General features: G+C 39.0%; 1 protein-coding gene across 1 annotated transcript in view; it reads left to right on the top strand.

Annotated features, from left to right (window-relative positions):
* aass (aminoadipate-semialdehyde synthase) overlaps nucleotides 1-10,213 on the top strand; it is an 82,466-nt gene extending 72,253 nt beyond the window's left edge. Inside the window, exons 14-24 of the mRNA XM_005750558.1 lie at nucleotides 267-388; nucleotides 1,417-1,546; nucleotides 1,812-1,922; nucleotides 2,346-2,454; nucleotides 5,718-5,858; nucleotides 5,951-6,118; nucleotides 6,747-6,842; nucleotides 7,317-7,432; nucleotides 9,367-9,455; nucleotides 9,541-9,717; nucleotides 9,883-10,213. Coding sequence (XP_005750615.1) covers nucleotides 267-388; nucleotides 1,417-1,546; nucleotides 1,812-1,922; nucleotides 2,346-2,454; nucleotides 5,718-5,858; nucleotides 5,951-6,118; nucleotides 6,747-6,842; nucleotides 7,317-7,432; nucleotides 9,367-9,455; nucleotides 9,541-9,717; nucleotides 9,883-10,001 — 1,378 coding nt within the window. The 3' untranslated portion in view covers nucleotides 10,002-10,213. The remainder of the gene's footprint in view (nucleotides 1-266; nucleotides 389-1,416; nucleotides 1,547-1,811; nucleotides 1,923-2,345; nucleotides 2,455-5,717; nucleotides 5,859-5,950; nucleotides 6,119-6,746; nucleotides 6,843-7,316; nucleotides 7,433-9,366; nucleotides 9,456-9,540; nucleotides 9,718-9,882) is intronic.
* Nucleotides 10,214-11,786: the final 1,573 nt, after the last annotated feature.

Raw genomic sequence — 11,786 nt, 5'->3', positions numbered from 1 at the left:
TGAACTTATACAAAATGCAGCAAGATATTAAAAAAACAGTTTTATTGATTAAAAAAGCACTATATCGGATTCATATCGGTATCGGCAGATATCCAAATTTATGATATCGGTATCGGACATAAAAAAGTGGTATCGTGCCATCTCTAGTTTTAGGTACTGAACTCAAATCTGTGGAGTTCAGTATGTAACTTTCCCACTTGGAGGCTCAGAAATTGAAATGTTGTCATGCTTTACCATAATAACCCAGCCTGTCTGATGTTCTTAAGGGAGAAAACTCAGATCATGAAGAAGGCCGGCATGAAGCGAGTTCTGCTGTTGGGTTCAGGATATGTGTCTGGACCTGTTGTGGAGTATCTGACCCGTGATCAGGGCACCCAGGTTACTGTGGGTGAGTTTGCCTGTTAAACTTTATTAAGACTGAAATGTTCTGGGCTTTTGTGGGATTAAAATTCATGTCAGTCTTTATTGTCAAGTTTATCATTTTCAGATAAATAATGAAACCAACGGTCAATGTTTAATATTTTTATAAAGGATTAGTTTGGTCTCTTTGAAAGTATTATGAGGAGTGAGTGATTTGTATACCCCATCTAATGGACACATCACAACCTTGAACAGTGTTAGTCAGTGTTTACTCAACTCTGCCAAAAGGTAACTGTAAGCAGTGCAGGTTACTGACTGACCATGTTTTCCCTCTTAACATAGATGTATGTACTTCTACTGAGATTAAATTGTTTTGGGGCTTTGGAGATCAACAGAGTGAAAACATTGCATCAGTATACTGGTGTCAACCTTAATGCTGGTTAGCCTGTTAGATTTCTGTTACCATGTTGGACCCCAAGAAGACTTACTTCTGCAGTTTGGCTGAGAGTCAGAGGACTTTCATTGCTATTTTAAATATTTTCATCTTTAAGAAGCTTAACTGTGACTTATTCCTTTAGCCTGAGGAAGTTCACTTAGATACAGTTTATCATAAATCATATTGTTTCATCTCTAGTAAAAGTGATAAAACACTTCTAACACTACCCTTAAAGTGTAAATCTTACCATTGGGGTTCTTGTCCAACTTAGGACTTTAGGTATCTTGGTGTTATTATTATAATAATGGGTGCCATTGACTATATCTAGAAGATGGATATATTCTGGGTAGCTTGGGTAGCACAGTGCATCACGTTAACTGAGCTAACATATAAATGAAACCCTGAGCCACAATATTCATTGATAATTGCATTAAATTGGCCTAGATTACAAAGACACCACAAACTTCCAGCTGAGTCCAGCTGAGTGGCTTACATTAACAGTTATAAGCACAGTAAAGAGTACATTACTTAAAGTCTTAAAAAAAACTGAAACTGAGAAAGTTGACAAAGACCAGAAAATTATGTGTAACAGTGGTTATTGTTTCTTTGTTTGCGTTTAGCATCGATGCTATTGAGCCAGGCAGAGGAGCTGGCAGCCAAATACCCCAACACCATCCCTGTCATGCTGCATGTCAGCAGCCAAGAGGGACACCTAGACTCTCTGGTCAGAGATCATGACTTGGTCATCAGGTATAGCAGCAGGACAGATATAACATTGGTGGCAATTATTAAGTAATGTGTAAAGTTGTAATGATTTCATTTATTCCAGATGAATACTTTACCACAATATGTATTACCACAAAACAAATTCTTTTTTATTTTTTTATCATTTCATCTCCAAAGTAATTTAATGGAGCCCAGTTATTTTTGGACTGTTTTACAATTTAACATTACATTATTAGATTAAAATATCAGTCCGCTTATACTTAAGTCAACCCCTTCATCTTCTCCTCAGCTTGCTGCCTTACTCGTTCCATCCGCTTATCGCCAAACACTGTATAAAGAGGAAGGTGAACATGGTGACAGCCAGCTACCTTAGTCCTGCCATGAAGGCGTTGCAGAGCAGGTAATGATCAAGTCCACAGAAGTCTGTTAGGAATTCAGGATTACTTTCAATAAATGTTTCTCTATTATTTTCCTATGTGTGCACATCATCCTCAGCAGTATTAATAAATTATTGTAAAACATATGCATAGGATTTGGGATGCACAAATGTATAGACAAATGTTAGTCTTGTTTCTTATTGTGTCACATAATTATTGCACTGGCTAAACGTTTGAAGGTTATGGGATAAAAAGCTGTGACTTTAAAGTTTAAACTTTGAATTTTATAATGAAATTTTCTTATTTTTCTTTTGATAAGAAAGTGAAATGCATAGCAAAAATAGAATAAAATAAAACAGAAAAGATCCCCCCTAATATTATTAAGAAATATAGTCATGAAAAGTGAAAATGCATATTTACATGTTGAATGCATTTGTGTGTATTAGTGCAGAAGAAGCAGGGATCACGATCGTGAATGAGATGGGACTGGACCCAGGCATCGACCACATGTTGGCCATGGAGTGTATCAACAAAGCCAAAGCTGAAAGCTGCACTGTGAGTGAACATTGCAACACTGAGATAGAAAATCTGGCACCTGTATGTGTGCCATATAAACAGTGTTCAAACACACATGGACAGTCACACTATGGCTCAACATGGAAAGTTTTATGTTCAACACATGCTGAGTTTCACACAGGTTCCAGTTCAAGCAGACAGACACAGGCTAATGTGGAGTTTTTGAACTGGAATTTGTTTTGTTTTTTTCTTAGAAACTAGTAATGTAAACAAACAAATTGAACCAAATATTGTTCTGACAGACTGAACACTTTAAAACTAGACACAACTCAAGATTAATGATTCATGCCAGCTTCTGTCATATCAAGTGGTTAACCTGATCAGACTTTGACAGATACATAAATACAATTGTCACTAACTTTATTAAGAACAGCTGTAGACCTGCTTATTCATGCAATCATTCAGTCAGTCAGCATACAGTGGAAGCTGAATCCAATGGTTTTTCTGTAAGCACTGATTTGTCAGGTTTGTTTCCACGCATGATTTTCTTTAAGCATAAACTAACCAATTATGGATCACACAGCTGCTGAATTCAGAGACCATAGGAAAAAAATATTCTCTAATTGAAAATTGTCTACCTACTATTACTCCTTTAAAGTGGACCTATTATACTCATTTTCAGTTTCATGTTTGTATTTGTGAACTATATTACAGTGACTTTGCCTCATTCAGGTTTTGAGACTAATCTTATTTAACTTAGGGGCTGCACTTGTCTAGTCTAAGTTTAACCACAGACTGAAATAGCAGTTTTAACTCATCTCCGTAACGCCATACTCCGTTTAAACTTCTCTTTTGATCAGTGATGGGAATAACAGCGTTACAAGTAATGGTGTTACTTTTTTCAGTAAGGAGTAATCTAACTAATTACTGTTCCTATCGTTACAACGCCATTACAGTTAATAACAAGAAAATGCGGTCCGTTACTATTTTTCAACAAACAGACAGTTGAAGCTGTGTTCAGTTTACCGCATCTCATATCAGTTGCACAGAAGTAGCTGTAAGTAATCTGGGCGCTACATCTTTAAGCAATTGTGTTGATAGGCCACGTAAAACCAGAGTCATGATAAACAATATATATGCGTGTTTTTTGGAGTGTGTAGTTAATGTGTTGTCTTGTGTAGTTAGTGTGTAGTGTTGTGGATAGTTTTGTGTTGTGTGTCAGAACAATGAACCTGCTGTCTCCAGGTACAAAAAGGAGTGATACACCTGCTGCTGTCAGACCTGCAGGTGTCAGGCTGTGATGTTCTCCTTTATAGTGGACAGAAATATTTGGAGTGGCACAAATAATTTGTGGCATCTTATTGAATGCAGAAGAGCTGATTGTTCTGTAAATAAATTCAGACACGTGAGGTTGTGCTGAAAAGGATGAGACCAAACAAGGCAAAGTAAATAGTTTTTAAAGGTGTAATATAGAGGAAACATCAAAAGTAGTTTAAAATGGCCAATTATACCCTTGGACCCCAGAGGCTTAAACTTTTTTTTTAAGTAACGCAGTAGTTACTTTTCAAATAATTAATTACTTTTAGAATCTTGTAACTCAGTTACTTTTTTGAAGAAGTAACTAGTAACTATGATTAATTACTTTTTCAAAGTAACTTGCCCAACACTGCTTTTGATTGGCAACTCCTATTACAAAAACGCACTGAAGAGCAGGTAGGTTGGGTTTCTTCGCTTACAGATAGCCATTTGCTTGAGATAGCTCTGTAAGAATATCCTCTCTCTTTAACATCACAAAGACCAAAAATGCAAAAAACTAGAAGCTGAATATTTGGATCAGATTAAAGCCTGAACTATTAGATCACAGGGATTACTTGGTACACTGATCAGGCATAACATTATTTCTTCTTCACTCGCTGTGTTTATTCACCACTTTGCCTTTAATCACTACTTATTATTAATCTCTTGCTCCTTTCCACAGCGTGTCTTTTGTCCCTTAAATCCCAACTGGTCATGGCAGATGGCTAGACCCTCCTTGAGCCTAGTTCTGCTGGAGGTTTCTTCCAGTTAATATAAAGTTTTTTCTTCCTACTGCTGCCAAGTACTTGCTAATAGGGTTTCATCTGATTGTTGGGGTTCTCTCTGCATAATTGTAGCTTCTTTACAATATAAAGCACCTTAAGGCAACTGTTATGATATATAAATAATATAATGTATTAAAAAATATGAATAAATAGGACTTGTTTGTCCAGCATATGCCACAGATTATTAAGCTTGATTAGGTTGAGAGTTAGGGTTAGGGTCAAACTCGTTCTTGTCCTCCTTAAACCAATCCTGCTCCAAAAAGGCTACAGCTATTAAGGAATATTGTTTTGGTTAGAGGGTGTACATGATCTGCAACTATGCTTAGGTAGGTGGTACGTTTCAAAGTAACATCCTCATGGATGGCAAGACCCATGGTTTCCCAGCAGAACATTGCCCAAAACATCTCACTGCTCCCATGTCTTGTCTTCTTCCCATATGCATCTTAGTGCCAGGTGTTGCCAAGGTAAACAATGTACCCGGCCAGCCACGTAATGTAAAAGAAAATGCAATTCATCAGACAAGGCCACTGTCTTTCATTATTCAGTTTCACTATTGTCCAGTTCTGATGCTCGGGTGCCCATTGTTGGAAACCATGCATCTCCATATGCAACAAACTGTGGTGTACTTTGTATTCTGACACCTTTCTAATCAGCAGTACGTTTTTCAGCAATTTGAGCTACAGTAGCTCGTCTGTTGAATCAAACCAAACGGGCCAGCCTTCTCTCCTGATGTGTATCACTGATCCTTGGCTGCCAGTGACCTGGTTGCTGGTTAACAACTATTCCTTGCTTGGACAATTTTGTTAGACATTTCTGTAAAAAATTACATTTGTTGGTATCATTATAAATACACTTTAGTGCATCCAGATAGTATTTACAGTGCTTTACGTATTTGATATTTTGTCATGTTACAGCCTTATTCAAAAAAATATTAAATTCACATTTTCCAACAGACATGAAGCTTAGCATTCAGACCAAAGAGTTAAATCTTTGTTTCATTAGGCCAGAACATTTTGCCTCTAATGGTCAGAGTCCTTCAGGTGCCTTTTGGCAAACTCAAGATGGGCCCTTGTGCATTTTACTGAGTAGTGGCTTCTGTTTGGTCACTCTAACATATACCAGCTATTAGATATTTTAAGTACTTTCTGCATATCAACAGTAGCTTTAGCTGCATTTTTGTGTAGCTGTCTGATCATTCTTTATGCATTGAATACATTTTAGGTGGAGTCCTACAGCTCATTCTGTGGTGGTCTTCCTGCTCCTGAGTGCTCAGACAATCCTCTTCGTTACAAGTTCAGCTGGAGCCCATATGGTGTCCTCCTCAACACTATCAGTCCCGCTATTTTTCTCAAAGACAACCAGGTATGGATGTCTCAAAAGACCATAAATTGTTAATGTTTTTTTTATTATTATTTACTTTCAGTAAAGATAAGATTTTTTTGTCTTTCTTTGAGGTGATAAATGTCCCACCTGGTGGCTCTCTGATGGATTCCACCACTCCAATGGATTTCTTTCCAGGTTTCAACCTTGAGGGATTTCCGAATCGTGACAGCACGAAATACGCTGAGCCATACGGCATCCAGACAGCACACACGCTCATCAGAGGAACTCTGCGTTTTAAGGTACAACACACATAGACAAACTGCACATACAAATACAACTGCTATACAGAATTTATTATGCTTAAGAAATAATTAAATTCAATATTAGATTGTAATTATAATCTGTAATAATCTAATATTGAAATTATAATTATCTTTGATAAAGGCATAAATAGTCTCTGAAATGCATGAGTTTTGGACTCCCCATTTTGACACCTCAGTGTTAGCATTTTGGCACCTACCATGTTAGTTTTTGAAGACAGGAGTGACCATATTAAGACACGAGGATGGAGTTATCAGTTAACACTAACCAAACAAAGCCACATCAGTAATAAGTGCCCAGAACATTAAATCTCACTACAGATCTGGCAGTGGTACAAAATGAGCTTTAAACTTAACTTGTACTACAGAAGTACAAGTCCTACATTAATCATCAGCGTGGCCAATCAGTGCACAGCAATGGTATCACTGTGATCTTGAGGTGCGCAAAATAGACATTTTTCTGTGTCCACGTAACTTTGCAAATATCCAGCACTCAGCAAAATATTTAAAACCTTTTCCTTCCGTGTAACATAATCCCCTGATTAAACCTGAAACCCAATTTATTTTAACATATTTTGGTCACCTCCGTTCTTGTCCTGTTACTCAGGGTTTCTCGAAGGCCATGAGTGGTTTCATTAAACTGGGTCTAATCAACAGCGATCCCAGTCCCATCCTGCAGCACACGTCATCACCAGTTTCATGGGTAAGAACCTCTTTTAGTGTTCAAAAGCATCCAAAGATGTGGGCGGAAAATAGTCAGTTAACAGTGCACCCTGCTTCTTTCTGTCATTCAGTTTAATGTAACAAGCTGCTTTGAAGCTCTTGACTGTGACAGTAGAGCCTATTACAGTTGCTGTTTATTAGCATCAAGGCTGCAGTGAGCTGGGGCACTCTGGCATTGATGAGAGTATACAGCAGACAATATTTGTCATCTGCTATCTGTTCGACAAGAAAAGCAGCCTTAGTGCTCCGTGTTTGGGTTGTGTTTATCAGAAATCAAAAGCTGGTTGATGATGATTGATGTAACAAGGGTTTTCTCTGAAAACACTCAGAACTTTTTATCTGAAAAGACAATTCAAAGAGAACCAAATAAATAGCAGCCCACCTACAAAATGTAGCCCTGAAGTCTTATGATTCATTAATGTGATGCAGTGACTTGTTTCTCTTCTTTCTACAGAAAGAACTCCTCTGTCAGCAGATGGATTTATCTTCTTCTGTTTCCCAAAATGTCTTTGAACAAGCTGTATATGAACACACAGGGCAGGATGACTTCAGGATGGACACTCTGAGATGGTGAGAAGCCATCCTGAAGTAAAAAAAAAAAGACCTTCTTTTAGTCAACTAAAGCTAAGCTGTCTCTCTCCTATTGTGTTTTCAAGATTTTAACAAATTTCCTTTTGGTACCATCTCTCTCATAGTGTCCATGGGTCCTTTAAAAAAAGTCTTCAGATATCTCAGAAACTAAATCACTTTTCACTTTCAAGCCTTTCTGATTAATAGAAATGGGGGAAAGGGAACAGTAGAATAAAAATGTGAGGGACGTCAAGACTCTTGAACCTGAGAATGGCTGCCATGTATGTTAATATTTTTTTCAAACCAGGATTAGGCTCTATATACTACTGAGTCCAGTGGCCTTATAATCTAGTTAAAAAGTCTAATGACAACAAGGATCTGTCCTGTGTTTGCAAAAACAGGCCTGTCCAGTAGGACACAATAAGAAAACTGCACTTGGGCCTGGCCTCTGTGCACAACATTTCGCTGATTAATTTATGGGTCAGTCAGTCATTTGGGGTTAAAATGAATAGTTTTGTAAATTTTGTTCATTTTGAGCCTCGTATCTAGTGTATGCACACTGGCAAATAATTAGCAGTTTCACAGGCAGATCTATCGCTCACTCATTACATACGGTTTCAAAACACGAAGATGAGGGAGGCTTTAAAACAGTACTTCATAAACCAGTGAGTGATGTCACAGCGCCTTTTATTGTTTATACCAGCGGTCCCCAACCTTTTTTTACGCCACAGTTTAATGCCAGACAATATTTTCATGGACTGGCCACTAAGGTGTCACGATAAATACAACAAAATAAAATGAAGCGACGAACTGTGGTACTTTGTAAATATAATAACTAGTTGTGTAACTTTATTAGCAGCGTCCTACTGAAATGCGCCAACAACACTGAGAGTCACATCCTCCTCTCTGCCCCTTAATGCTCTCTAGTTGCTATGGTAATGCGTAAATATTTATTTCAAAATAAGACCTATAACTACAACACGGGAAAAGACCCAGGGAAACAGAGTTAACAATAAAAATCCTGACAGCCATAAATTTCACACCCGAGCCTAAATTCTCACAGTACCAAACAGGCCACGGACCAGTACCGGTCCGTGGCCTGGGGGTTGGGGACCACTGGTTTATACCATCTATGGTTTACACTGAAGCTAAATGCAATGTTAAAACGCCCCTTATTCAATATATTTGGCCAGTCTGAAACCATGTGAAGGTAAAAGCTTGTATCATATTGTCAGTGTGTGAGAATTGGCACCTTTCAGAAGAGTCTCGTCCTTATCAAGTCAGAAAGTGATTATCAAAAGTATAAAGATGAAATGAAGCCTGAAATAATTTGAATTGTTTTGTCATTTGGTGGAATCCTGCACTACTTTAGCAGACATCCAAATATCTGGTATATTCTTTTGTGATTGATACTGCTCTTCTGAGTTTGCGTTGTCCCTATACACAGCGCCCCAAGAGCAAGGCTATGCATCTTCTACACACTTATTACTGCCTGCCTAACAAGTACACCTGAAGTGGTGTAGTATGCACAATCATCAGTTTAAATTAGCTTTTCCAAGGGTCTCTTCAGACCAAGGCTTCATGCTGTCATTGTTCTCACAGTTCTGGCAGTGAATGCAAGAGGGTCACACTGGCATTGAAATGTAAATTCCTCTGATGGTAAAGTGAACTGTTGGGAACATTCCATCTGTGTTGTTAAAGGGTAAAAAGCAAGGCGCTTGCAGCTCACATTGAAAGACTTGTTGTTCATTTATTCAATTCACCAGCAACCCAGCCACAAAAAGCAAATGCTCATCTCTTTAGATGTAGCCAAGGACACGTGGGCTGCCGCTGCAGTGTGTAGGGTTATTAGGGCAGAGTAATTATCTTTCGAGCCCTAAGTATTGTTTTGTAACGGTTATGTTATTTTAATAACCATTTTTTTATTTCTGCAGCTTAGGGATGCTTGGCGATGAGCTAGTGCCCCATGCAGAGAGCATTTTGGCTGCCCTTGCAAAACATTTGGAAACTAAACTTTCATTCGGTGAGCTCATTAATACCATATTAGAAGAACAGGAGTATTAAATGTGACACCAAGTGTAAAAAGAACTATTGCCTCTTGTCATCAGATAAGGGAGAAAGAGACATGATCATTCTGAGAAACGATGTGGGGGTTCGCTATCCAACTGGAGAACTAGAGACCAAACACATCAGCCTGGTCGTGTATGGCGACCCCACCGGCTTCTCAGCCATGGCCAAGACTGTTGGATACCCAGCAGCCATTGCTGCTCGGATGGTTCTTAACGGTTAGTGATTTCACTTTTCAAAAATGTTCATTTTCGTTGGTCTTTCACTTTACAGAGAGCATTCAAACTATGTTCAAACTAAATTTAGTCACCAACCTCATTCACTGAATATTAGATAAATACTTGAGAATATAATGTTACCGGCTCTCTATACTTACTTTGTAGGTGAAATCAATACAAAGGGTCTGGTGGTTCCAATGGTGAAAGAGATCTACGAACCAGTGCTGGCCCGGCTGAAAGAGGAAGGACTACACTTCATTTCCAAAAGCACCCTGCAGGAGTAGAGCTACAACATCAAGAAGAGCAAATGACTGTAAATTCTAATCTTGTCTACATTTCATGTCATTAATCGACCTTTAAACTCTTCAGACAGATTCTGGCTCACCTACCTGCTTTCATTCTGAGTTTATAATAATACTCTAACATGCCTACCCAGGAAGGTTGTTTGCTCCCTGATTTTTTGAATTCACAATAAAAAGTTATCTGAAGCATTGTAGATTGTTTTGTTTACCTTGTTGTACCTTCTTGTGTGGGCAATCTTATTTCCATTGCCAAATAATGCTCCCAGTACCATCTGATAAATCCAGCAATTTCTTTTATGTATGTGCATGTGTGTGGTTGTTACCTTGACAACTGTTCTTTCATTCCATTTCAGGCTTGGTGGAGGTGTTAAATTCAGTGCCAAGTGCCTTTATCCTGCATTCTTTCTAATGGCTGCCAGAGGGCAACTCCTCTTTTTGTGTGTGATTCTATTGAAGTCTAGAATTACCCTCCTGTGACCTCAGCGAACACTTTACTGACTGATAACAGTCGATAGTTATTGAAAGCAACATGAAGCAGATTTTGTCCCCTATTAGAGTCACAAGACTAGTGAGAACTTTATGTAGTGGTTAACACATTTAACTTACACAAGAAAGATCTCTGCTTGAAACTGGTAGTACACACAAATCCAGCTTCAAGGAGTCACAAGCTCGTGCTAACTGAAGTCACTACAGGACTTCATGTGATGCAGTTAAGTGACCAATTAAATAAAGATAGCGGAGGGCATTACACAGCAGTTGTTTTGTTTGCTCTCAATTTTGACAGCCTTATTAAAGATTAATGTCAGTTTTGTACATGCTCCAGATAGCTTTTCTTCAAATTCTTTAATTCTCACTCGCTTTTGCAACTTTGTACTTTTGTGTTACTCGCAGCAACAACTCCACCTCATTGTTAGTCCAATTAAAAAACTCGGTGCTTTTCTTTGACATTTTGGCACGATGTTTCAAAGAGCTGGAAAGTAAATAAATGGCTGACAGAAATGAGGCAGGCCGAATCGTCTTGCGTTTCACGCATGCACAGTACTGGAACGTGAGCGTTTTCAGGCGTTTCAATGTGGACGCACAACTCTGTGAAAACGACTGAAAACGGTAGTGTGGACGTGGAGCGTTTTCAGACGACTGTGACTATGGAGGCCAGGCCATCAGGCGCAGCACTCCATCACTCGCCTTCTTGGTCAAACAGCCCTTACACAGCCTGGAGGTGTGTTTGGGGTCACTTTGCTATTGGAAAATAAATGATCGTCCAACTAAACACAAACTGGATGGGATGGCATGTTGCTGTAGGATGCTGTGGTAGCCATGTTGGTTCAGTGTGCCTTCACTTTTGAATAAATCCCCAACAGTGTCACCAGCAAAGCACCCCCACACCAAAACACCACCTCCATGCTTCACTGTTTGAATCATGCATGTAGAGAATATCCACTCACCTTTTCTGTGTTGCACAAAGACACCGCTGGTGGAACCAAAGAGCTCAAATTTGGACTCATCAGACCAAAGCACAGATTTCCACTGGTCTAATGTCCATGCCTTGTGTTTGTTGGCGCCAACAAATCTCTTCTGCTTGTTGCTTTTCCTTGGTAGAGGTTTCATTTGACCATAAATGCCTGAATCGTATAATCGTCTCCTTTGAACAGTTGATGTAGAGATGTGTCTGCTGTGTGGCATTTATCTGGGCCAAGCTCCCAGGCCTCTGGTAGAGGACCCGAGCTTGAAGGATAAACCGCCCGCAGGGGCGTGCTGGGTGTGTGT

This window comes from Pundamilia nyererei, unplaced genomic scaffold (genome assembly GCF_000239375.1).
Source record: "Pundamilia nyererei isolate P.nyererei 1_Seehausen unplaced genomic scaffold, PunNye1.0 scaffold00278, whole genome shotgun sequence".
Classification (NCBI taxonomy): Eukaryota; Metazoa; Chordata; class Actinopteri; order Cichliformes; family Cichlidae; genus Pundamilia; species Pundamilia nyererei.
Note: the sequence above shows the minus strand (reverse complement) of the source record. Positions and strands in the feature narration are given on the sequence as shown.